Source organism: Pseudochaenichthys georgianus, unplaced genomic scaffold, assembly GCF_902827115.2.
Source record: "Pseudochaenichthys georgianus unplaced genomic scaffold, fPseGeo1.2 scaffold_223_arrow_ctg1, whole genome shotgun sequence".
NCBI lineage: Eukaryota > Metazoa > Chordata > Actinopteri > Perciformes > Channichthyidae > Pseudochaenichthys > Pseudochaenichthys georgianus.
In genome coordinates this window covers 283,893-307,781 of record NW_027262869.1, presented here as the reverse complement: position 1 = coordinate 307,781, position 23,889 = coordinate 283,893, and the positions used below count along the sequence as shown (strand labels likewise).

The following is a 23,889-nucleotide window of genomic DNA, read 5'->3' as shown; positions in this document are numbered from 1 at the left end:
ACTCATACGACCAATTATGCCGATTGTTCAGGCGCTTAATACGTGCTGCTCCCGTTGAATGCAAACGTTACAGATGGTCGTTTATTCACAAATAACCCTCTCTGGAAAATCCTAAATTGACCACACTTTAAAACGTGGCTATGGGTCGTAATCTAAGGGGCTTAAACAATCGACCTCTTTGGTCGTGTTTTGTAGGAGGGCAGGCTGGTCTGTTTCTAAGGCCATTTTATTTGTGGTAGTCTGATCATTTCAACAAGAGAATAGAATCAAACTGAAAACATCGTAAATATGTTCCAGATACATGAAGCAGATAATGAACAGTGAAACTCGCTCATGGACTTTAAGGTGAAGACTTTAAGAAAAGGTTTTCCCACACTCTTTGTAGGAGCCATTTTATGGCTGTTGCTGGCGTCTCAGTTTACCTTATTTATATGAATAGTGCAATATCAGGGTCTATGCAGGAATCCTGAAGTCAGATTTAATACCTTTGAAGACCTTTGAAGACCCTTTCCATACATTTTAAGACCTCATCGCAACTTCCAGTTCTAACCGGTTACATTGGCGACACACTTTACCTCACATGTACTATATTGATTAGCTAAACAGAGTGCAGACAGACTAGCCTCCTCTCCACATGAACTTCACCCTCTCTGTGAAGGTCAGGGTTAATGCAGCATGCTGCTTTGCTGCTTCTGTGCTCTTTCATTCCAGTAGAACTTCTCAGAAACCAGTAGAAACCAGTATTTGACCAATTAACAAAACAATTGACAAAACTTTGAACTATGAAATATATTAAACTTTGGTGAGCTTCAGCGGGGTAATGCCATATAGGAGCTCCCTCACAAACACCCAGGGGTTCAAATGGGCTGGGGCTGTCCGGGGCTAAGCCCGGCACAGAGGACGATGCTCTGACGTCATCACCCTCACACATTTGTCATATGTTTACAAAAAACGATATATCTGTTAAGACTTTTCTCGTTCTTAATATCGACTATGTTTAGGGTCGATATGTGTTGACCTTACTTTAAAATAGCAGATCTCTGTGACCGGATATAGTTTGGCTTAGACCCCGGCCCCACGAGGACGCATACAGGAAAACGCAAACGCAAAAAAGTCTTCCGTTCACACGCATTCGATTCATTAACGCGTCCGTTCACACTAGACCGCTGGAAACGCTGTAGTACATATGCCAGGCCTGTAAGTGGCGCTGCTGCCGCCACAAAATACACCAAAAGCAGCAGCGAAGAAGACCCCGGAGCATGGTTGCCCTTCTGTTTATTCTCCGCGGTGGACGGCGTGTTCTCCTGCTGTATATCTCTCAGGTATACCCCCCCCCCCCCCACCGAGCAGAGCAAGGCAACGAAACTTAAAATAAGAAGCAGCATTTTATGGCACGCTATGCATGGGGCCACCTTGACCTCATTCACACCAACGCAACTCCGGTTCAAGCTCCGTGCTTTCCAGGTTCAGAACCAGTTCTTCGGTTTAGCTCTGGCTCTTTTCACACCGCCCAGAGTCCGACTGCTAATGCGTCGTTGCCTCATCGTTTGCGTCATGGCCTAACCGTTTGCGTGCCTGCTTCATAAAGCCAAACCGCGCGGATGAAATCAGTTGCATTCATTTCTTATGGCTCTATCTGCAGCTTTTCCGGAGTCATTTCTGTGGTTTAGTTATATTCTTATAAAAAAGTGTACTCGTGTCAATAAAGGTTTTTTTAAAACACAACTGCTTCCGAGGTCGGTCTTATTTCTTAAGGTGGACTGAACCATGAGTGTGGAGTAACGTTGTATCTTTCATTTAAATGAACTGTAACCTTCACCCAGGTATGTAACAGCGGTTCTCAAATGAACACGTGAAGTAAAGTTTAATATGTATAGTTTTATAGATGTATAATGAGGTGATCAACGTGAATGCTCAGGTTCCACCTTAACACGCAGACACGTTGCTTCACCATGAGCAGAAACCTTTATATATACAGTCAATGGCAGAAACACTGAAACGATAGTTACGGCTGTAACTACGGGTCTATGAGTCCCGGATGACCGCCAGAGGCGGCGCTTTAGCACTGGATATGTCCATCGCGCGCATGCGCAGCTCGAGTACCAATAACAACAAAGTCACCTGTGACCCACGTGACACCGGCTACATCAGCCGCTGTCGACAGAGGATCTGTTCCCAGAATCTTCTCGCGAGCACACAAGAATTCTGAGTGACAGGAAACTCTGGCGGTCATCCGGGACTCATAGAACCGTAGTTACAGCCGTAACTATCGTTCTATTTCGTCCCTACTGACCGCCAGAGGCGGTGCTTTAGCACTGGATGACCTATACCAACCATGTCATGAAGAATCCAAGCACTTACTCACCTATTTGGAAGCAGCGGAGCTTGGCCACAAGACCACCCCCAGGGGGTGAGGAGTGGCGACATTGACCCGGTAGAACCTGGAGAATGTGCCAGAAGACGCCCATGATGCCATGGCGCAGATGGTCTCCAGGGGCACCCCTCTTAGGGCAGCCCACGATGTTGAGACGCTTCTTGTAGAGTGGCATCTGGCCCCTGATGGCGGGGGGCGGCCACTGGCCCCATAGGCATATGTGCTGGTATCCACCACCCAGTGGGACAGCCGCTGTTTCGAGAGAGCACGACCCTTCCTAGTGCCGCCATGGCAAACGAAGAGCTGCTCTGACTGTCGTATACAGGCCGTAGCATCAATATACGCCCTCAGGGCACGCACAGGGCACAGCCACTCAGGTGTGCCGCTCTCCTGTGGAATGTTAAAGCGTGCCAGCTGGATAGGCCGATTGGTGTGGGCTAGTGGAAGCACCTTGGGCAGGAACGCCACATTCGGCCAGAGGGTGACACCCGAGCCATCGGAGTTCCACCTCAGGCATGTACTGCTTACGGAGAGGGCATGAAGCTCTCCGACTCGCTTCCCTGAGGTTATGGCAAGCAGAAATGCTGCCTTCAGGGACAGCCACTTGAGCCCGACCTGGGCCAGGGGTTCGAAGGGAGGAGATGATAGGGCATCCAGCACTAGGGGCAGGTCCCAAGCCGGGGCCCTTGGGGTGGTAGGGGGGCGCTGCCGTAGAGCCCCTCTTAGAAAGAGGGACACCAACCTGTGGCGCCCCACTGTGGAGCCATCGACTCCGACATGTCGGGCAGAGATTGCAGCCATATACACCTTCAAAGTGGAGTGAGAACGTCCACTATCCAGAAGGGACTGCAGAAACTCTAAAATGGTGGCCACGGAGCAATGTCCCGGATTCTCAGCCTTACTCACACACCAGTGGGAGAAGAGCCTCCATACTGTGCCCGAGTGGATGGAGCTCTGGCATTCAGGATAGTTTCCCTGACAGATGCCGTGACACCGCTCAACAGTGGGTTGGGCCCTGCAGAGGCCCAGCTCAGAGCTGAAGGCGGTGAGGGTCGGGATGCCAGATCTGACCCTTGAGCTGTGACAGAAGGTCCTTCCTGTCGGGGAGACGCCACGGTGGGCTGCAGCAGAGACTGCGTAGCAGTGGGAACCAGACTCTCCCCGGCCAGCGGGGGGCGACTAGAAGGAGCCTGTGCCCCTGAGTAAGGACCCTCTGAAGCGTCTGAAGTATCAGAGGGAACGGCGGGAAGGCATACAGGAGAGTGTCCGGCCAGTCGTGCGCCAGGGCATCCTGACCCAATGGGCTGGTCACCTCCGTCCAGGAGAACCAGAGGGGGCAGTGCCTCGACTCTTCCGAGGCAAAGAGGTCCACCTCGGCCCTGCCGAAGAGGCTCCAAATTATCTCCACCACCTCCGGGTGAAGCCTCCACTCCCCCGGTGGAGGCTTGCGCCGTGAGAGGAAATCTGCGACTTGATTCAGGTCCCCTGGCAGAAAAACTGCCCGCAGACTGGTGAGGCGGGGGAGCGCCCAAGGCAAGAGGCTCTGCGAAACGCGGAGCAGCTGTGCGGACCTGGTGCCCCCCTGGTGGTTGATTTGGGCAACTGCAGACATGTTGTCCGAACGAACGAGCACATGCCTGCCCGCCAGTTGGGGTAAAAAGTGCATGAGTGCGAGCAACACCGCCCGAAGCTCCAGCACATTGATATGGCGTGCACCTTCCTGGGCAGACCACTGACCCTGCACGGTCCTGCCCTGCCACACCGCACCCCACCCTGAGAGACACGCATCCACAGTGACAGTCTCCCGGCGGGATGGGATGGTGCCCATGGGCACACCCATCAGAAGATAGGCCCTGTCCCTCCAGCGGGACATAGAGTGGAGGCACCGCTGAGACACCCTGACTCTCTTGTGCCTGTGCCGCTTGGCGTCCAAGTGACAGCTGTTCAGCCACATCTGCATGGGGCGCAGTGACAACAGGCCCAAGGGCACAACGGCTGAGGCAGCTGTCAGTCTGCCTAAGAGCCGGAGGAACTGTATGTAAGGCACCCTCTTGCCCAGTCTGAAGATGCGAAGATGGTGGGAAATGTCGTCCACACGACGAGGTGTCAAGTAGGCCCTCATGGTGACCGAATCTAGGACCATCCCCAGATAAGTGACCTGCTGGGAAGGGACCAGGCAACTCTTCCCGGTGTTCACTGTCAGGCCCAACCGGGCTACGTGGGATGAGAGGCGCGCCGTATCCTGGGCCACTTGGCCCGGGACGGCGCCCAAACCAGCCAGTCGTCCAAGTATGGCAGGACCTTCATGCCCTGTGCCTGCAGGGGAGCGAGCGCTGCCGCAACAACCCTGGTGAACACCCTTGGAGAGAGAGGGAGAGACCAAAGGGAAGCACCCGGAACTGATAATGTCGGCCCTGAAAGGCGAACCTCAAGAACTTCCGGTGATGGGATGCAATTGGCACGTGGAAGTAGGCATCCCTCAAGTCCACGGTTGTGAACCACTCCCCCTGTGTGACAACACGAAGGGTGTCTGCTGTGGTTAGCATATGGAAGGGTAGTACCCTCAGGAATCTGTTGATTCCTCTGAGGTCCAGAACTGGACGGAATCCGCCAACTTTCTTGCTCACAAGAAAGTACGCCGAGTAGAACCCCCCCGCCCTGACGCAGGGGGTCCACTGGCTCGATTGCGCCCTTGGCCAAGAGGACGGACAACTCTTGGGCTAGAGCTAAGGCCTTCGCCGGGTCCTTGACAACTGTCATTCTGACCCGGCCGAAGGCTAGGGGCCGGCGTCGGAACTGCAATTCGTAGCCCTGGGTTAGTGTGGAAACCACCCAGGGGTCGGAAATACAGGCAGCCCAGTAGCTGAGCTGCTGCTGGGAAAAACAGCCGACGACCGGCCCCGGGACTTCAGGGCCTAGCCACCAGGCCCCTGGAGCCCCTTGGGGGCGCCGGTAAGGCTCTGAAGCCAGGCGACCTGGGGCACGAAAGTCATTGGCCGGTTGAGTGGGCCGCTGGGAACTCTGCCGACCACCCCAGTAAGCCGGTGGCTGAGTGCGGCTGCTAGAGCGGCCCCTGGGCCTGCCGGGAGTGGCCAGACCCGCGAGCTGCTGCCTGGTCTGCCTCGCTTGGGCAGCGCGCTCCAGCGTCTCCAGGGCAGCTGACCCAAACAGCTCCCCTGGCTCGACTGGCACGCTACGGAGGACTCTCCTACATGTCTCCGTTAGTGGTGACTGGGCCAGCCAAACCTGGCGACGAGACTGTACCAGAAAAGACATAACTCGTCCTAATTCCCTAGTCATTAGGGCAAAGGCCTGCAGTGATGCATCACTGAGGCCCAGCAAAGAAGGCTCGGCCGGAGCCTGCTGCAGCGAGGCGGAGACGGCCAGCATTAGATGGGAGAGGGAGTTCCCGATACGACCCATGCGTGCCGCTGCGTCGTAGGCCCTACAGAGCAGCCCATCCGTGACCCTGCACTGAGGCTGAGGGCACCTGACCTCAGGCCTTAAAGCCTCGTCAGGAGCCAGAATCAGGGAGGCGATGGCAGGCTCAATGGGTGGCATGCCACCCAGCCCCACCCTCGCCGGGTCCTGCATGGCAGCCAAGATCCGGGCATCAGAGCCAGTGCGGCAAAGGGCCCTGGTGTCCCTCCAGCATGCCTGGAGCTCCCTCAGGTACTCCTCTGAAGGAGGAACGGTGAGGGGGACAGGGGCTGGGTTACGCCTGAAGAAGGCACAAGCCGGAGCCAAGTTGGCCTGCGGAACCGGAATCTGCAGGTGCGCCAAGGCCGTATGAATGATGGCCGCTATGGAGCCGTCCTCCCCGCCCTGCAGAGACCCCTGAGCAGAGGAGAGGGAAAACTCCTAGAGCGGGACCACGTCCTCCGTCTCTTCATTGAAGAGGTTAGCCGAAGCCGCTAGTGACAAGGCATCCTCATACAGAGGTGCAGCAACCGAAGGAGGGGCAGGCGGCACACTAGCAGCCCCTATACCGGGCCCTGGCTGAAGGGCCACGAGGAGCGACTTCATCGTGTCCATGTCGGTAGCTAGCTGATCCACTTTAGAGGACAGCCTGTTCCTAGTCCTCCTATTGGGAGGTGCACCCATGGCCATCGCTCCCTCAAGTCGCCAGGGACGGTCGAACTGATCTGGGGGAGGATGTGACCAAGATAGGTGTCCGTTGGCTGCCGCCAGACTTTCCACCTCAGTGATTCTAGCCACTCTGAGTGCCCGGGGCATGCAGCTACAGTTCATGCAGGCCCCTACCGTGAGAGCTTCCCTTAGATGCTCGAGGCCGAGGCAAGAGGGGCAACGGTTGTGGCCGTCCTCGGGCTCAAGAGAAGCCATACAGGCGCTACATGAATGAGCCATTCTGTAGGTAGCCAGATGCAGAGAAGTTGGGAGCGGGTGCGGGAACACAGCCTTCACCAGCTACCTGCCCTTCACTGGCTGAGCTCGAGGCGAGTGCCAGATGCAGCGTAACCGGGAGCGGGTGCGGGAACACAGCCTTCACCAGCTACCTGCTTAACAGAAAAAACCAGGCAGTTTAGCGTCTACCAGGAGCGGGGGCGGGAACACTGCCTTCACTGGTTAATTTACAGACGAATGCCAGATGCACCGGGAGCGGGAACACAGCCTTCACCAGCTACCTGCTTAACAGAAAAAACCAGGCAGTTTAGCGTCTACCAGGAGCGGGGGCGGGAACACTGCCTTCACTGGTTAATTTACAGACGAATGCCAGATGCAGCGTAACCGGGAGCGGGAACACAGCCTTCACCAGCTACCTGCTTAACAGAAAAAAACAGGCCGTTTAGCGCCTACCAGGAGCGGGGGCCAGAACACTGCCTTCACTGGTTAAATTGAAGACGAACGCCAGATGCAGCGTAACCGGGAGCGGGAACACAGCCTTCACCAGCTACCTGTTTAACGGGATAAACAAGGCAGTTTAGCGTCTACCAGGAGCGGGGGCGAGAACACTGCCTTCACTGGTTAAATTAAAGGCGAATGCCAGATGTAGCGTAACCGGGAGCGGGTGCGGGAACCCAGCCTTCACCAGCTACCTGCTAAAGAAAAAACAGCACGGGAAACTCCGGTGCTTAACCCGGCGTCAGCCGAGTGGCTGCAGCCACTACTGCTAACTAGCCAACAAGTACAGCTCAATGCTAATGAAGTTTAGCTCAATGCTAATGAAGTTTGGCCCAACGCCGCGGCCAAAACAAGTACAAAAGCATAGCAAGGGCAACTCCTGGGAGAGGGAGCGAAAACACCTCCGTCAACAAAAGACTCAAGCCCAAAGCAAACGGACAGAAATCAGGACAACTAGGCTGGGAGAGGGAGTAGAAACACTGCCATCACCAACCAAGCCGACACCAACCTGTCCGAACGAAGTCTCTACGCAGCCAGCTACAGCTCCTGGAGGACGGGTAATCCCGCGGCCCCGACTGGATGAGTCGCGAAGGTACACGCAGCCAGCTGTTTGCAGAGAATCCTTTACAAATGTTCCAAATGAACGAACGCTGTAGGCTACAAAAAAATGTAGCCAAGGTACTCTCGCGCAGCGAGAGGCTGAAAAGGAGCCGGTGTCACGTGGGTCACAGGTGACTTTGTTGTTATTGGTACTCGAGCTGCGCATGCGCGCGATGGACATATCCAGTGCTAAAGCACCACCTCTGGCGGTCAGTAGGGACGAAATAGAACTCTTGTTAAGTTTCTCCATCGTTGTGTACAAACTGGATAAAACGGCGGCTTCTTGTTGTTGTTCAGGAGTTGATCTGTCTCTGCCCCCGCCTCGACGTAAGCGTGACGTATGCGGTGCATTTGCTCTGGCCGGAAAAATGTTTGGTGCTTGAAACGAACCGGATTCCGGAGCTAAGAGGCTGCTCCGCTGCGGTGTGAACAGGAAAACCCGGTGCTTTTCAAGCTCCAGCTCCGAACCGGCCCTGAAACACCGTTGGTGTGAATGAGGTATCCGAGCCTCTCCGCCTGATACCTTGAGGGGGTTTCCCGACATGTCGTTGCAGTAAATGAAAGGGTGTTTCATGTTGTCGTTGCTGTGGACCTTCTTAATACCTTGGAAAATGCCGTTTAATATTTTTTAATAGCCTTAATTTTCGCTAAATTGATTTATCAACTTTTAATACTTTTTAAGACCCCGCGGACACCCTGAATGTTATTTTGAACACTTGGTGGTGGGGTGTATAAAAGGGGTCATAGGTGACAGGAGAGGAAGTTGACCCAGGAGGAAGAGCATACCGATTCTACCAGACGGCCAGCCCAGACGATGCTCATACTACAACTATTGACACAGTGTACTTAAACCTTGGTATGTAAAGCAATAAAACAGCGCGCTGTCGGCAGACGGACAGAAAATAAAACTCAAAGGAACAGTGAACATTATGCCTGTCAATTCTGACGTTACCTCAACAGATGGCGCTGTTGGGATGGGATCTGTAATGGAAAAAAGGATTACCCAACACAAGGCCAATAGATGGGAATTGTTTATTGTAAACTGTGAAAAAAAAAAAAAACATGCTTAATTGCGGCTCCTACACTCTTAAACCCACTATGGTTTTTCTCCTGAGTGAACACGAAGATGTGATTTGAGAGCACCTGATTGAGTGAAAGTTTTCCCACACTCTTCACAGCTGTACTGTTTTTCTCCAGTGTGAATACGGTGATGTATTTTTAGAGCATCTAATCTAGTGAAAGTTTTCCCACAATCTTCACACCAGTAAGGTTTTTCTCCAGTGTGAATACGTTGATGTGTTTTGAGAGCACCTGATCTAGTGAAAGTTGTCCCACACTCTTCACAGCTGTAAGGTTTTTCTCCAGTGTGAATAAGTTGATGTGTTTTGAGATCACCTGATTGACTGAACGTTTTCCCACACTCTTCACACCAGTACGGTTTTTCTCCAGTGTGAATACGGTGATGTGATTCTAGAGCACCTGATGTAGTGAAAGTTTTCCCACACTCTTCACAGCTGTAAGGTTTTTCTCCAGTGTGAATACGGTGATGTATTTTGAGAGCATCTAATCTAGTGAAAGTTTTCCCACAATCTTCACACCAGTAAGGTTTTTCTACAGTGTGAATACTTGATGTGTTTTGAGAGCACCTGATCTAGTGAAAGTTGTCCCACACTTTTCACAGCTGTAAGGTTTTTCTCCTGTGTGAATACGTTGATGTGATTTGAGAGCACCTGATGTAGTGAAAGTTGTCCCACACTCTTTACAGCTGTAAGGTTTTTCTCGAGTGTGAATACGTTGATGTGTTTTGAGATTACTTGATGTAGTGAAAGTTGTCCCACACTCTTCACAGCTGTAAGGTTTTTCTCCAGTATGAATACGTTGATGTCTTTTGAGATCACCTGATGTAGTGAAAGTTGTCCCACACTCTTCACAGCTGTAAGGTTTTTCTCCCGTGTGAATACGTTGATGTGTTTTGAGAGCACCTGATCTAGTGAAAGTTGTCCCACACTCTTCACAGCTGTAAGGTTTTTCTCCTGTGTGAATACGTTGATGTGATTTGAGAGCACCTGATCTAGTGAAAGTTGTCCCACACTCTTCACAGCTGTACGGTTTTTCTCTTGTGTGAATACGCAGGTGGCTCTTTAAATTTTCAGATGTTGTACAGGATTTGTCACATTGCTGACAGCTGTGACGTCTCTCTCTTCCTTTCGGTTTCTAGAACAGACGGACAGAGAAAGAGAGAAAGTCAATCTAAAAAGCATAAATACACAAGTTAACACAATAAAAACTCACTTAATAAAATACTACTTATCAACTGTTTGTCTTTATTATATTTGATACAGTAATACAGCAATATTCTAACCAAAGTATATACCATTGGTGGGGGACTCGAGTCACATGGCCTGCCTGCCTGCCTGCCTGCCTGCCTGCCACACACTTTTAACTGATTTTAACTGACCGCTGCTACAGCCGCGAGGCTATGCTAGGGCTACAATGCGATCGGCCTCCTACGAATACACCAAGCCATCTGTGCTCTTCGTTATTGGATGAAATCCCTCGGGAGCCGCTTAGAAACTCCAGGAAAAAGAGACGAGGAAGGAGGGGCGGCGTTCAGAATACGGCGGAGATTCAGCCGGCCACCACTTCCATCCATCCATCATTCTCACAAACCTGCGCTCGTTGAGCAACAACGTGGACACACTAAGGACACACACAAGGTACTGCCATGAATTTCTCGAGGCCTCTTGATTATGTTTCACGGAAAGTTGGTTCCAATCTACGATGCCTGAATCTCTCTCTGAAGGACCCGGACTCGCCCTTGTTCGAGCAGATAGGGATGCGAACTCGGGGAAAACCAGAGGAGGCGGTATTTGTGTGTATATTAATGATCTGTGGTGCCGATCATACTCAGTCAAATGTAAACCTTGCAATCCCAACGTAGAAATTCTCGGCATGACGTCAAGACCCTTTTATCTGCCTCGAGAATTCGGGTGTATTTTACTGTTTGTTGTTTACGTGCCTCCCAGCGGCAGAGGACACCGTGTTCACGAGCTGCAACTCAGCCACCCCGATGCACCGGCAATAGTGCTCGGGACATGAAGCAATGTCGCCTGGAGACTGTTACCTGGGTTCCAGCAGTGTGTTAGGGATCACAGCAGGAAAGACACTATCCTGGACAAATGCTTTGTTAATGATAAAGGAGCCTATGTGTCTAAATACAGACACCAATACTGAACTCGGATCATAATGTTGTGAATATGATACCAGTGGATAAGACCAAACTCAAGGGAACCAGAAAAGAAAGTAATAAATCATATGTGACTAAGGACATAAAACAAAGACTACGGAGCACTTGAACAGACAGAGAAATAACTGAAAGTCAAATTGAGGGAATCAAAACACACGGAGAGCTTTTGGGAAATGCTTTTAAAGCCAAAGACCCCAAAAAAGTGTGGGACACCATGAGAACCGTGACAGGAATGACCTCTTCAGCTAAACCTATTGTGACGGACAAGACATACTTGATCCATACCAATGTGCCTATAAGCAAGGGGGTGGTACTGCTGCTGCTCTGGTTCACATCATCACTAAACATTTAGATAAACGCCACACCTATGCAAGAGCCCTCTTCCTAGACTTCTCAGCAGCAACACAATACAAGCAGACATCTTGGTGTCAAGAATGGCCAAAATGGAAGTAAATCCATACCTGATTTACTGGTATGCCGCTTTCCTCACCAGTAGAGAGCAACTTGACCAAACCCGGTCATCTGCCATCACACCCAATGTAGGGGTGAATGAACTGCTGTCTATAGTGTGATTTGACTTTGACCGTCTAGTCATTGTTAGTGATTTTAACATCCATGTTGACAACCCGCAGGACAGAGGGGATAAAGAACCGTTTTGTGTTCTTGATAACTATGGTGGGGACCCTCTCCAACTATAGGCCCACCAGTATCTTACCCATAGCATCCAAGGTATTTGAGAAATTGATTGCCAAACAAATCAATCTCAACAACAGCTCCTTTCCACTGCATCCAATGCAATTTGGATTCAGGGCTAATCTCTCAACAGAAACAGCGACATGCTTCTTCATGGAGAAAGATAAGCAGGGTTGGGAGGGTTACTTTGTAAATGTAATCAGTTACTGATTACTGATTACATGGCTCTGAAAGTAATCCCAATACAGTTACGTGTCTTAAAAAAGTAACGTAATCAGATTACTTTTAGATTACTTTATTTTTCCATCACAGTTGGGTATGTTTTGGTGAACAGGAGACACAAAAAGCAAAAGGAAACTGAACGTGTTTTTACCGTTTTAATGGCTTATCAAGAGCACAACTGAAACATCACATCTGAAACGATGTAACAACATAATACACTTGTTGGGGATGCAGCTTGGGATGTGAGGAGTGAGGGACACGGCTTAGAACGGGCGTGTCACCTTAAAATGTCGACCTCGGACTTCATTTTAAGGACATTTCGGCCAGGGGTGTAGAGCTATATTTGTTTAAGCACCGGATTGGCAAAACAGGAGAGTGTGTGCACCAGTCTGCCTTGATCTATGTATTCATGTCTGTGACTCTCACAGTATCTGCTGCCCGCAGCTGTTTTATAGAAGGAACACCTCCTTCACTTCATGACCTCTCTGCAGCGCCAGGAGGCAGCGGGAGGGTTAACTCAGCCTCTGAGAAGACGAACCCGCCGCGCAGTGCCTTTCACGCACCGCCTTCACTGTGTGTACCTTCAGAAATAATCATTAGTAAGGCTAAAGAGCGACCGCAGGCTGATGTGTTTTAACCACACACACGCGATTTAAACGCAGACTTTTGTTCCTCCATGTTTCGTTGTTATTGTTTCACTGAGCGAGCGGACCCGCGATTTTTTTTCAAACGCTTTTTTGGTCCATCTGCGGCGGTAATAGGTTTTGTGGACTGTGATGATTCGGCTGTACCTTTAGTAAGGAATATTAAATGTTGAGAGGAAATCTTTCCACCAATAATTCCAATAAGTAATCCAAAATGTATTCACTTCAGGTTTACGAAAGTAACTGTAATCTGATTACTCGTTTTTCAAATGTAACGCGAGCTGAATACAGTTACTTGATTTTTGTATTCTGATTACGTAACGCCGTTACATGTATTCCGTTACAACCCAACCCTGAAGATAAGGCATCAATGGACAGGGGTGGGGTTGCGGGGGCCGTGTTCCTTGACTTACGAAAAGCTTTTGACACTGTTATTCACAACATCTTATTGCAAAAAATACTCAACTTACATGTTTCTATAGAATTCACCAACCTCTTTAATTTGTATCTTTCATCCCGCTCCCAATGTGTTCAAATTGAGAACCATAAGTCTAGTGTTTGTCAACTGGAGTACCGCAGGGCTCTGTATGGGGCCCAATCCTGTATAAATGATCTGCCTTCTGTGTGTGGAGAATGTGATGTATTAATGTATGCTGATGACAGTTGTTTCAAGTACAAGTACTGAGGAGTACATATTGACACAAACCTCAATTTCAAAACCCATATCAAAAAGGTCTGCAATAAAGTAAAGTGCAATCTGTCAAATTACAGATACATTAGAAACTTCAAATCATCTGCAGCAGCTAAGCTATACCTTCACTCCATGGTCCTCTCCCACATCAGCTACTGTCTGATCAGCTGGTCTGATGCTCACTCTGCAGCTCTAAGGCCACTGGAATCACTGTATAAACAAGCACTGGCTAGAGCTTGTACTGGCATATGATTTGATTGGCTGACGCTTCTACCGAAAGCTTCAGAAGCTTCAAAAGTTGAACATTGCTCAACTTTTGCAGCCTGAAACGCCAGGAAAGCTCCGCTCTGCTTCCCACAATGCAGTTCGGCGAAAAGTGACGTCACCCCATTCAAAGTGAATGAGCAGACACGTTGGAAACCGTTTTTGAAGCTGACGAAGCTGTAGTGTGGACGGGCCGTCAGTCAGAACTGCACCCCTGTCAGACGAGACATATACCAAGTGATGACACGTTAGGCTCGTGTTGTGTTCAAGGACCCTGACCTTGGCTAGGAAAAACAGGCACTCGCTTCTTTAATTTTTTTGCGGTCTAGATTTCTCTAATTTTTTTCTTTTTTGCTTGTGTTTATAAATTACCTCGAGGGACGTACCAAATTGTCTCGCGGGCCGTATACGGCCCGGGGGCCGGAGGTTCCCCACCCCTGGCTTACTGCATGGCTATTGAGACCACACGAAGGTTCGCAACAGGCTCACAAATGTGAGAGTGGAAAAACTGGTTGGCATTCGGCAAACCTAAGGCTCTTTGAGCCGGAGACAGAGACATCCTCAACAAGGCTGGACAGTGACACTGCAGAGGAAGAGTGTGATGTTGATGAGGCCCAGGAAGAGCCCGTTGACTGAAAGGGTTTAGCCAAAATGCAGAGGATCGCTTGAAGGAAGATTTGCATGTTTAATGGGACTTTGTGGAGGGAGAAGGGCTCTTTTCATTTAACATTTTGAATGGGACTTTGTGGGGATCTTTGGATTGGGGTGCATTTTTGTTCATTTTTTAATGAGTGGGGTTGGGGGGGATGAGTAACATTTAACTCAAAATTCCTGTTTTCGGTCTTCAATGAAACAAATAATTGTTCGATCAAATAATTAAAACCTGTTCCATTCTACTTTTTAAAAAAAATGTAAAAAAAGAAATCTGTTGAAATGTCATGTTTTTCTGTTTAATTTTGCATCGAATATTTCCAAAATTCCCCAGCTTAACTTCCCATGGAAATGTCCACCCCTTTGCAACCCTAGCAGTAACTATAGCAGCGTTTCACAAAGTGTGGGGCGCAGAGATGTGATAGGTGGGTCGCGAACGGACGGGAGATATTTTTTTTTTTATTTAAAAAAATAAATGTTTTGGACCCCAGGCCGGAATCGAACCTGGGTCCTCGCGGGCGGTAGTGGATTATTACAGCCGGAGACTCGCAACGGCGGTGGACTTTCACAGCACCGCTGCACCGGACCTGCCGGAGCCACCAGAGCCTCGCAACGGCGGGTGTTTGCGGCGGCGGATGCGGTACCGGCACAGCGGCGCTGTGAAAGTCCCCGGCCCACCTATGCCAGAGCCAGCGGCCCAACGGGAAAAGTCCCGAATCTTCCGATGGCCAATCCGAGCCTGCTCACACACACACACAACTGAAACCAAAGTCATTTGCAGACATATGTATAAATCTCTCATACACACATGTGAAACGCTCTCACACACAACCGCGTTGCAGTCGGGAAGAAAATAAATGTGGAGCGGCACCTCACCACTTCATAAGGAGTTTAACCGTGACACTTTTCGAAATCCCGTTTGTGTCCCCCCACTTTACAAATAGGCCTATGTTTATTATTATCTTTTAACGCAAGCCATCATCGCCACGGAGAAGCACACAGCCTCTGTGAGCGAGCGAGACAGCGGGAGAGAGAGAAAACACACCTTTATCTATTTAATATAGCCTAGTTGGAGAAAATAAAGTAAGAAATCATTCCAATGTGTACTATAGGACAGTAAACAGTTTAAAGGGGAGTGATTAGTAAAATATGTATAAATAAAAAGAAAGAATGCTAACTAGGTAACATAAGATAAGATGAACAAGTTTAAATGATTTGTTATTGTGATCATATTCTAAAGATGTTTGGATTATTGAACAGTATACAGCATAGAGTGTTGAGAGATGTATCCACAAATTCTTGTTGTGCTCAAAGTGCACCAGATGATGCTTTTAACTTCAACATTTAAAAAACATCATACATTTTCTTTTCACTGCAAACGGGTCCCACAGACCCAAACAGCACACAAAGGTTAAAGGGAAGCATATAATAATGTTAAAATGTGCTAAATATATACACTGCAAAAAAACTGAAAAAGAGGAGTAAAAGTAGCCCCGACTTGTTTTATATTTTGAAAGTAGCCCTCACCCTAAAAAAGGTTGGTGACCCCTGTTATAGGACGATACATTTGACCATTTTAAGCTTGGCCTACCATTTTATTGGAGCGGCAGGTGGGGCTTGAAAAGGCCCACCTGTTCAAAGTGGGCAATGCCAGGAAAAGTTTGAGAACCACTGAACTATAGTAACGCAGTGGAGGCGGAGCCGTGACGTCATCTTCAAAGTGTGTCACTACCCGATCTGCAGCCCTGCCCCATCTGCAGTGCGCATGTGCGAGATGGTCCGCCATATTTGACAACTCCATACGGCAACTCTAATGGGACATTTGACACAGTGGCGTTTGGCAAAGCAGAAAAAGAACACTCAAAAAACCCCACAATATTAATCTGAACGAGAGAGACGAGTTATTGTTATTACAACGTGACTTCACTATTATTGAGCAACTCCTTTTGTTGGGTCATTTTATTGGGTTGAGTGCATTGTCAGAATAAGTGAGAAATGGATGTAACTTCTGTTGGACAGCCATCATACATGCTGAAGAAATATTGACTGAATGTATGCAATATGTATGGCATTCATAATGTACATCTAATTACATTAACTGTGAATGTCCTTCATTTGATCTCAAATAACAAAATATTTTAATAAAGATATTTGAGACGTTTATGACTCGCGCATGCACGATGCAAATCGGGCAGCCGTCTAGACGTCAAATGTCCCATTAGAGTTGCCGTATGGCAGGCCTATTCAAATGGCGGCCCGCGGGCCGCATGCGGCCCAGAACCAACTCCCGAGTGGCCCAGCCTCCCGTAGCCAAATTCCTACACTAGTACAGACCATGAATGCAACACTCCGCGTTGCATAGAAACCACTAAACCACAATGCAGCACGTTTTTTGAAAGTGTATCTAGTGGTGCTAGTAACGGTGGTCATATGATAGCAACTCTAAAACATGTCTCTCGGAACTCTGAAGCGTAAACAGAGACAAATCGATCATTGATCTTGTGGAGCAGATGCGCGAGTCATTGCCCAAGTCAAGCTGGACCTTTTCGCGACCGACTTGAGTACGGGTTGGATGCTGCATTTTCCGACGCTCCACAAACACATCACATCCCCGGCACAAATCACGGATGTGATGACAGATTTCATTGCGAGGTTGAAAGAGAACTTTGCCGGTTGATTGGATGGACTTGCTCTGCCCACAGAGGTGATGGGCTTTGTCAGAGACCCCTTCACTGTTGCAATGGAGGGGGACGTATCAACCAGAGCAAAGGAAGTGGTCCCATGCATTCATCCGTAACCATGGCACAAGAGCAGCGCACTAACGGGCCAGCAAAGTTTTGGAGTGATGTCAAAAAACAGCAGTTCCCTAACATTCAGAAAGTAGCGATCTGTGTGCTCAGTATGTTTGGATCAACATACAAATGTGAATCAAGCTTTTCACACATGAACTCAATAAAAAGTAGCACTCGCTGCTCCCTGACTGACAACACTCTTCACCACTGTCTTAGGATTGCATTGACATCCTATGAGTCAAAAATCACTGCTCGTTATAAAAAAAAAAGTCAGCGATGACAAATCACAAATGAGGTGATAGTAAGCACCTAGTTTACTATAGTAGACGTGTAGTGTAGTATTCATTCATGTTATTTACCCTTGTCCCTTGTTATGGGTTTGTGCAGGGTTTGACAGTTATTTTTGTATTCATTTAAATGAACTGGCCATCGGGAATACCGGGAGTTTCCCCGGTGGGCCGGTGCTGTGTGTGGGCCTGAGGGCCAACAAAAAAAAAAAAGTTTCTAAAAAAGAAAATATTACTATATGAATAATTGTCCAAAATAACATTAAAGGCATAGGGTTTTTTGTTAAGTAACATACTTTCGTTGCCGGCCGGCCGATACATGCCGCGCATTAAGTGGGCCTGTCTGTCAATTAATCCCCGGGCCACTTTTTCCCCCCAGTCCGCCCCTGTGTTTGGGTCAATTGTGACCAAAACGTATGATTTTTTTTGTTATTACTTGAAAAGTGAAAAAATTATAGTACTACCTCTTTTTGTTACATTGGAGCTCTTTAACTGTTTGTTAATGCACTTTTTGATGTGCATGTGTCATATGTAGTGCTGGGGGGAAACGATTATTTCGAAATCGATTAATCGGGCGATTATTTGATCGATTAGTCGGCTAATCTAACGATTATTTTTCTGTTGTTCAATTCATAAAAAACGTAATGTAACATTTTTTTTTTCACGATACTGTGTCTCAGGGGATCTTAATATTTAACAAACTATTAATGTGTTATACCAGATTAACGGAAATAATCTCAGCTAACTGACGATACAAACCATGTTTACCAAAACAAAACACAAGTCTCATAAGAAGCATCTAAATGACCCATGAGCGAAAAATGCTAACGGACATTGGCACAGAACTCAAGATAAAAGTACCCTTATTACTTATCGTAGCTGCACATACAAGATATCCGATTAAAGCTGAGACTCCACAGATTATGTAGGTATATAGTATCATCACTGAGTGATCCGGACTCGCGACAGGGGAAGCAAATACAGTCATCACAACACGTACCTTTACAGAGCTTCTAGGGAGATCGTCTCACCACCGTAGCTGTCAATCTGATCAAAAGACGTGTTCAATGGCATTAAAATGAGAAAAAACGCGGCTGAATCGGTTAATCCATAGGTTTTTAACGTCTATGTATAAAAAAATTATTGAATTTATAATCCATAATTCCATTTTTATGTAAAAATCGGAGCAAATGCTAGCTGCTAATGGTAGCCACCACAGCTAGCTGCCGCTTTAAATGTTCCATCATAGCCGTTGTGCTTGTGTGATATGCCAACTCCATTTGGCAAATACTGCAAATGACAATATCTTTGCGTTTTGGACTAACTTTAAAATATTCCCATGCTTTTGAAGACCTAGGGCGAGATGTTTTCGTTTGAGGGCTTCGTGCGCAATCCTGTGAGGAGGAGTTGGTAGCCGTTTCAGTCTCCATTGTGTTTGAAGTGCGATTGCGAACGGCTTGTTGCTTTGTTTACACACCCACGTGTGTGTAGCGACGCGTCGACGCGGAAATATGTCGTCGACGATATTTTGAAGTCGACGCGTCGCTCCAGCACTAGTCATATGTATCCAATTGTATTTTGTATGTGAGGACATTTATTAAGACTGCTATTATTGTATTCAGTTAAATGCACTTTGTGATGTGCCTGGTTAAAAAAAAAACCCTGAATATTTGACTTCAAAAGCAAACAAATCTCATGCTACAACTGTGCACTTTTTTTCAGACTCTGTTAAATTAATGCTAATTTGTTGTGTTTTTATGCACTATTTGATGTACCTTTGTTAGATGAACAATGAATACAAATTGCATGTTTTTCATCGCAGTAATATGTGTTGGTTTAAAATGTGTCATTACCTGCTTTTTACAGGCCGCTGAATGTCTGGCCCAGCTGAATTTTGTAGTTATCAAATCTGGCCCAACTGAATGTGTAATTGAATAGCCCTGCCGTATGGGGTTGTCAAATATGGCGGACCATCTCGCACATGCGCACTGCAGATAGGGCAGGGCTGCAGATCGGGTAGTGACAATGTGAACCACAAAACCAACATCAGTCTTTAGCTGTTAGCCCTCAGAGCTCACAGCTCCTCATATCTGTTCAGAAACTAGACAGAAGTTAAACAAGTACAAACCACAGACTGTCCGTGTCATGGCGAATACAGTCGCTGGTTTATTTATGTCTGTATAGGGCGTTCCGAGCTGAATAAGGGCGTCAAATGAAGGCAAGACGCCCGCCTGGCGGAAACGCTGGAATTAGGAATATCTTGTGATGAAGTGCACACTGACCTGAGCTCCAGGGGCCTCCTTCTTCTCCTCCATGCTGCTCATCAGCTGTCCTGATGAAGACCACAGAGCTGCTTCATTATTAATATAATACAAATATTTAGATATAATTCATCATAAACTGTCAGCAGTGAAGAGGAGGAATTCAAAGAGTTTATTCAATGATATGTTCTATTTCTGGATGCTTCTATGTAGTGTTTTATCACACCACGTGCAGTGCCTTGTCTCATCTATGCTGCTGTGACGTAAACATGGTCCAAATGGATCCATTTGGTCAATGTGATGCTAAGCAGAGGAGAACATGATAGAAAGGTCAGATAGTTATTAACGTTACATGCACATGACTTTAACCATTACGATATGGTATGTATGGACATGTGCGAGATGGTCCGCCATATTTGACAACTCCATACGGAAACTCTAATAGGACATTTGACGTCTAGACGGCTGCCCGATTTGCATCGTGCATGCGCGAGTCATAAACTCAAATATCTTTATTAAAATATTTTGTTATTTGAAATAAAATGAAGGACATTCACAGTTAATGTAATTAGATATAAATTATGAATGCCATACATATTGCACACATATTCAGTCAATATTTCTTCAGCATGTATGATGGCTGTCCAACAGAAGTTACATCCATTTCTCACTTATTCTGACAATGCACTTAACCCAATAAAATGACCCAACAAAAGGAGTTGCTCAATAATAGTGAAGTCACGTTGTAATAACAATAACTCGTCTCTCTCGTTCAGATTAATATTGTGGGGTTTTTTGAGTTTTCTTTTTCTGCTTTGCCAAACGCCACTGTGTCAAATGTCCCATTAGAGTTGCCGTATGGAGTTGTCAAATATGGCGGACCATCTCGCACATGCGCACTGCAGATGGGGCAGGGCTGCAGATCGGGTAGTGACACACTTTGAAGATGACGTCACGGCTCCGCCTACACTGCGTTACTATAGTTACTGCCCCAGTTCCTAAACTGTATTGGAAACGCAGCATAAAGTGAGCCTGGCCTACCAAGGCCTAACTATACCGTACTAAGCCGTGCGAGGCCCTGCAGTGGAAATGCGCCATAAGTGGATGTCATTGAAGACCTTTCCAAGAGCAGTCTCAGTGCTGTGGTTTGGACGAAAGCCTGGCTGGAACACATCCAAACAGTTATTTACATGCAAGAAATTACTCAACTGTTGAACAACTACTTGTTCAATAATCTTACCTAGAAATGGGAGGTTTGATATGGGCCTGTAATTGGTCATTACTGAAGCGTCTAGATTATTCTTTTTTAAGAGCGGTTTAATGACTGCAGTTTTCAGGGCCTGTGGAAAAACACCTGAGTGAAGAGACTTGTTTACTATGTGAAGTAGATCTGAGGCCATGCAAGGAAACGCATCTTTGAAAAACCCTGTTGGAATAATATCAAGGCAGCAGGAGGAGGACTTCAGAAGTTGAATAATGTCCTCCAGGTCATCCAGAGTCATTTCTGTGGTTTAGTTATATTCTTATAAAAAAGTGTACTCGTGTCAATAAAGGTTTTTTTTAAACACAACTGCTTCGGAGGTCGGTCTTATTTCTTAAGGTGGACTGAACCATGAGTGTGGAGTAATGTTGTATCTTTCATTTAAATGAACTGTAACCTTCACCCAGGTATGTAACAGCTGTTCTCAAATGAACACGTGAAGTAAAGTTTAATATTTATAGTTTTATAGATTTATAATGAGTTATAAGGAGGCGATCAACGTGAATGCTCAGGTTCCACCTTAACACGCAGACACGTTGCTTCACCATGAGCAGAAACCTTTATATATACAGTCTATGGCAGAAACACTAAAACTCTTGTTAAGTTTCTCCATCGTTGTGTATAAACTGGATAAAACGCGGGACTTTTGTTGTTGTTCAGGATTTGATCTGCCCCTGCCTCGACGTAAGCGTGACGTATAGGGTGCTTTTGCTCTGGCCGGACAATTTTTTGGTGCTTGAAACGAACCGGATTCCGGAGCTAAGAGGCTGCTCCGCTGCGGTGTGAAGAGGAAAACCCGGTGCTTTTCAAGCTCCAGCTCCGAACCGGCCCTGAAACACCGTTAGTGTGAATGAGGTATCAGAGCCTCTCAGCCTGATACCTTGAGGGGGTTTCCCGACATGTCGTTGCAGTAAATGAAAGGGTGTTTCATGTTGTCGTTGCTGTGGACCTTCTTAATACCTTGGAAAATGCCGTTTAATACTCTTTAATAGCCTTAATTTTCGCTAAATTGATTGATCAACTTTTAATACTTTTTAAGACTTTTTAAGACCCCTGAATGTTATTTTGAACACTTGGTGGTGGGGTGTATAAAAAGGGGTCATAGGTGAGAGGAAGTGGACACAGGAGGAAGAGCATACCGATTCTACCAGACGGCCAGCCCAGACGATGCTCATACTACAACTATTGACAGTGTACTTAAAACTTGGTATGTAAAGCAATAAAACAGCGCGCTGTCGGCAGACGGACAGAAAACGAAACTCAAAGGAACAGTGAACATTATGCCTGTCAATTCTGACGTTACGTCAACAGATGGCGCTGTTCTCACCGAATCAGCCCATGCAAAGACAGTGTTAAATTGAGCGAAATGAGGAATGGCTAAAATGCATGATCTGTTTGGTATTTTGAACAATAAAAAGTATAAATATGCCTTATATAGGTATGGTCCGACAATATATTATTCAAATATAGCATGATAGGTCCACTTTAAAGGAACAGTCAACATTATGCCTGTCAATTCTGACATTATGTCAACAGATGGCGCTGTTGGGATGGGATCTGTAATGGAAAAAAGGATTACCCAACACAAGGCCAATAGATGGGAATTGTTTATTGTAAACTGTGAAAAAAACAAAATATGCTTAATTGCGGCTCCTACACTCTTAAACCCACTATGGTTTTTCTCCTGAGTGAACACGAAGATGTGATTTGAGACTACTTGATGTAGTGAAAGTTTTCCCACACTCTTCACACCAGTACGGTTTTTCTCCAGTGTGAATACGTTGATGTGTTTTGAGAGCACCTGATGTAGTGAAAGTTTTCCCACACTCTTCACACCAGTATGGTTTTTCTCCAGTATGAATATGTTGATGTGTTTTGAGATGACCTGATCTAGTGAAAGTTTTCCCACAATCTTCACAGCTGTAAGGTTTTTCTCCTGTGTGAATACGTTGATGTGATTTGAGAGCACCTGATTGAGTGAACGTTTTCCCACACTCTTCACACCAGTAAGGTTTTTCTCCAGTGTGAATACGGTAATGTGTTTTGAGATCACCTGATGTAGTGAAAGTTGTCCCACACTCTTCACAGCTGTAAGGTTTTTCTCCAGTGTGAATAAGTTTATGTCTTTTGAGAGCACTTGATGTAGTGAAAGTTGTCCCACACTCTTCACAGCTGTAAGGTTTTTCTCCCGTGTGAATACGTTGATGTGTTTTGAGAGCACCTGATGTAGTGAAAGTTTTCCCACACTCTTCACACCAGTATGGTTTTTCTCCAGTATGAATACGTTGATGTGTTTTGAGATGACCTGATCTAGTGAAAGTTTTCCCACAATCTTCACAGCTGTAAGGTTTTTCTCCTGTGTGAATATGCAGGTGGCGCTTTAAAGTTCCAGATGCTGTAAAGGATTTGTCACATTGCTGACAGCTGGGACGTCTCTCTCTTCCTTTCGGTTTCTAGAACAGACGGACAGAGAAAGAGAGAAAGTCAATCTGAAAAGCATAAATACACAAGTTAACACAATAAAAACTCACTTAATATAAACCTTGAATTAACAAAATACTACTTATCAACTGTTTGTCTTTATTATATTTGATACAGTAATACAGCAATATTCTAACCAAAGTATATACCATTGGTGAGGGACTCGAGTCACATGACTTGACTCGAGTCACATGACTTGACTTGCCTATTTATTTGACTTGAGACTTGCTTGACTAACATTGATAAAAAGACTCGACTTGACTTTGACTTGGTATTCATGACCTGAGACTTAGGCTTGAGACAGATGACTCGAAAGGACTTTACTTTTTAAAATAGAATATTTGCATTTGTATTGTACGAAGCACCTCGAGGGAAATGAAAGAAAAAAAGAGAGAAAGTTTCTCGTTCGCAGGAGAAAGTAGAAAGTGGAGCGCACAGGAGACGGCCGTTTCATTGCAGACCGTTATGTTTATGTGGGGAAATACATACATTATTTGAGATATATTTCAAACTCGGACTTCATTTTAGGGACATTTCGGCCAGGGGTGTAGAGTTATT

At 46.8% G+C, this 23,889-nt stretch overlaps 1 protein-coding gene across 1 annotated transcript in view; it reads right to left on the bottom strand.

The window, feature by feature from the left end:
* Positions 1-23,889, bottom strand: part of LOC117441960 (uncharacterized) — a 605,495-nt gene that overhangs the window by 326,385 nt on the left and 255,221 nt on the right. The window contains 3 exon segments of the mRNA XM_071202313.1: positions 8,986-9,463; positions 9,466-10,022; positions 22,522-23,274. Coding sequence (XP_071058414.1) covers positions 8,986-9,463; positions 9,466-10,022; positions 22,522-23,274 — 1,788 coding nt within the window.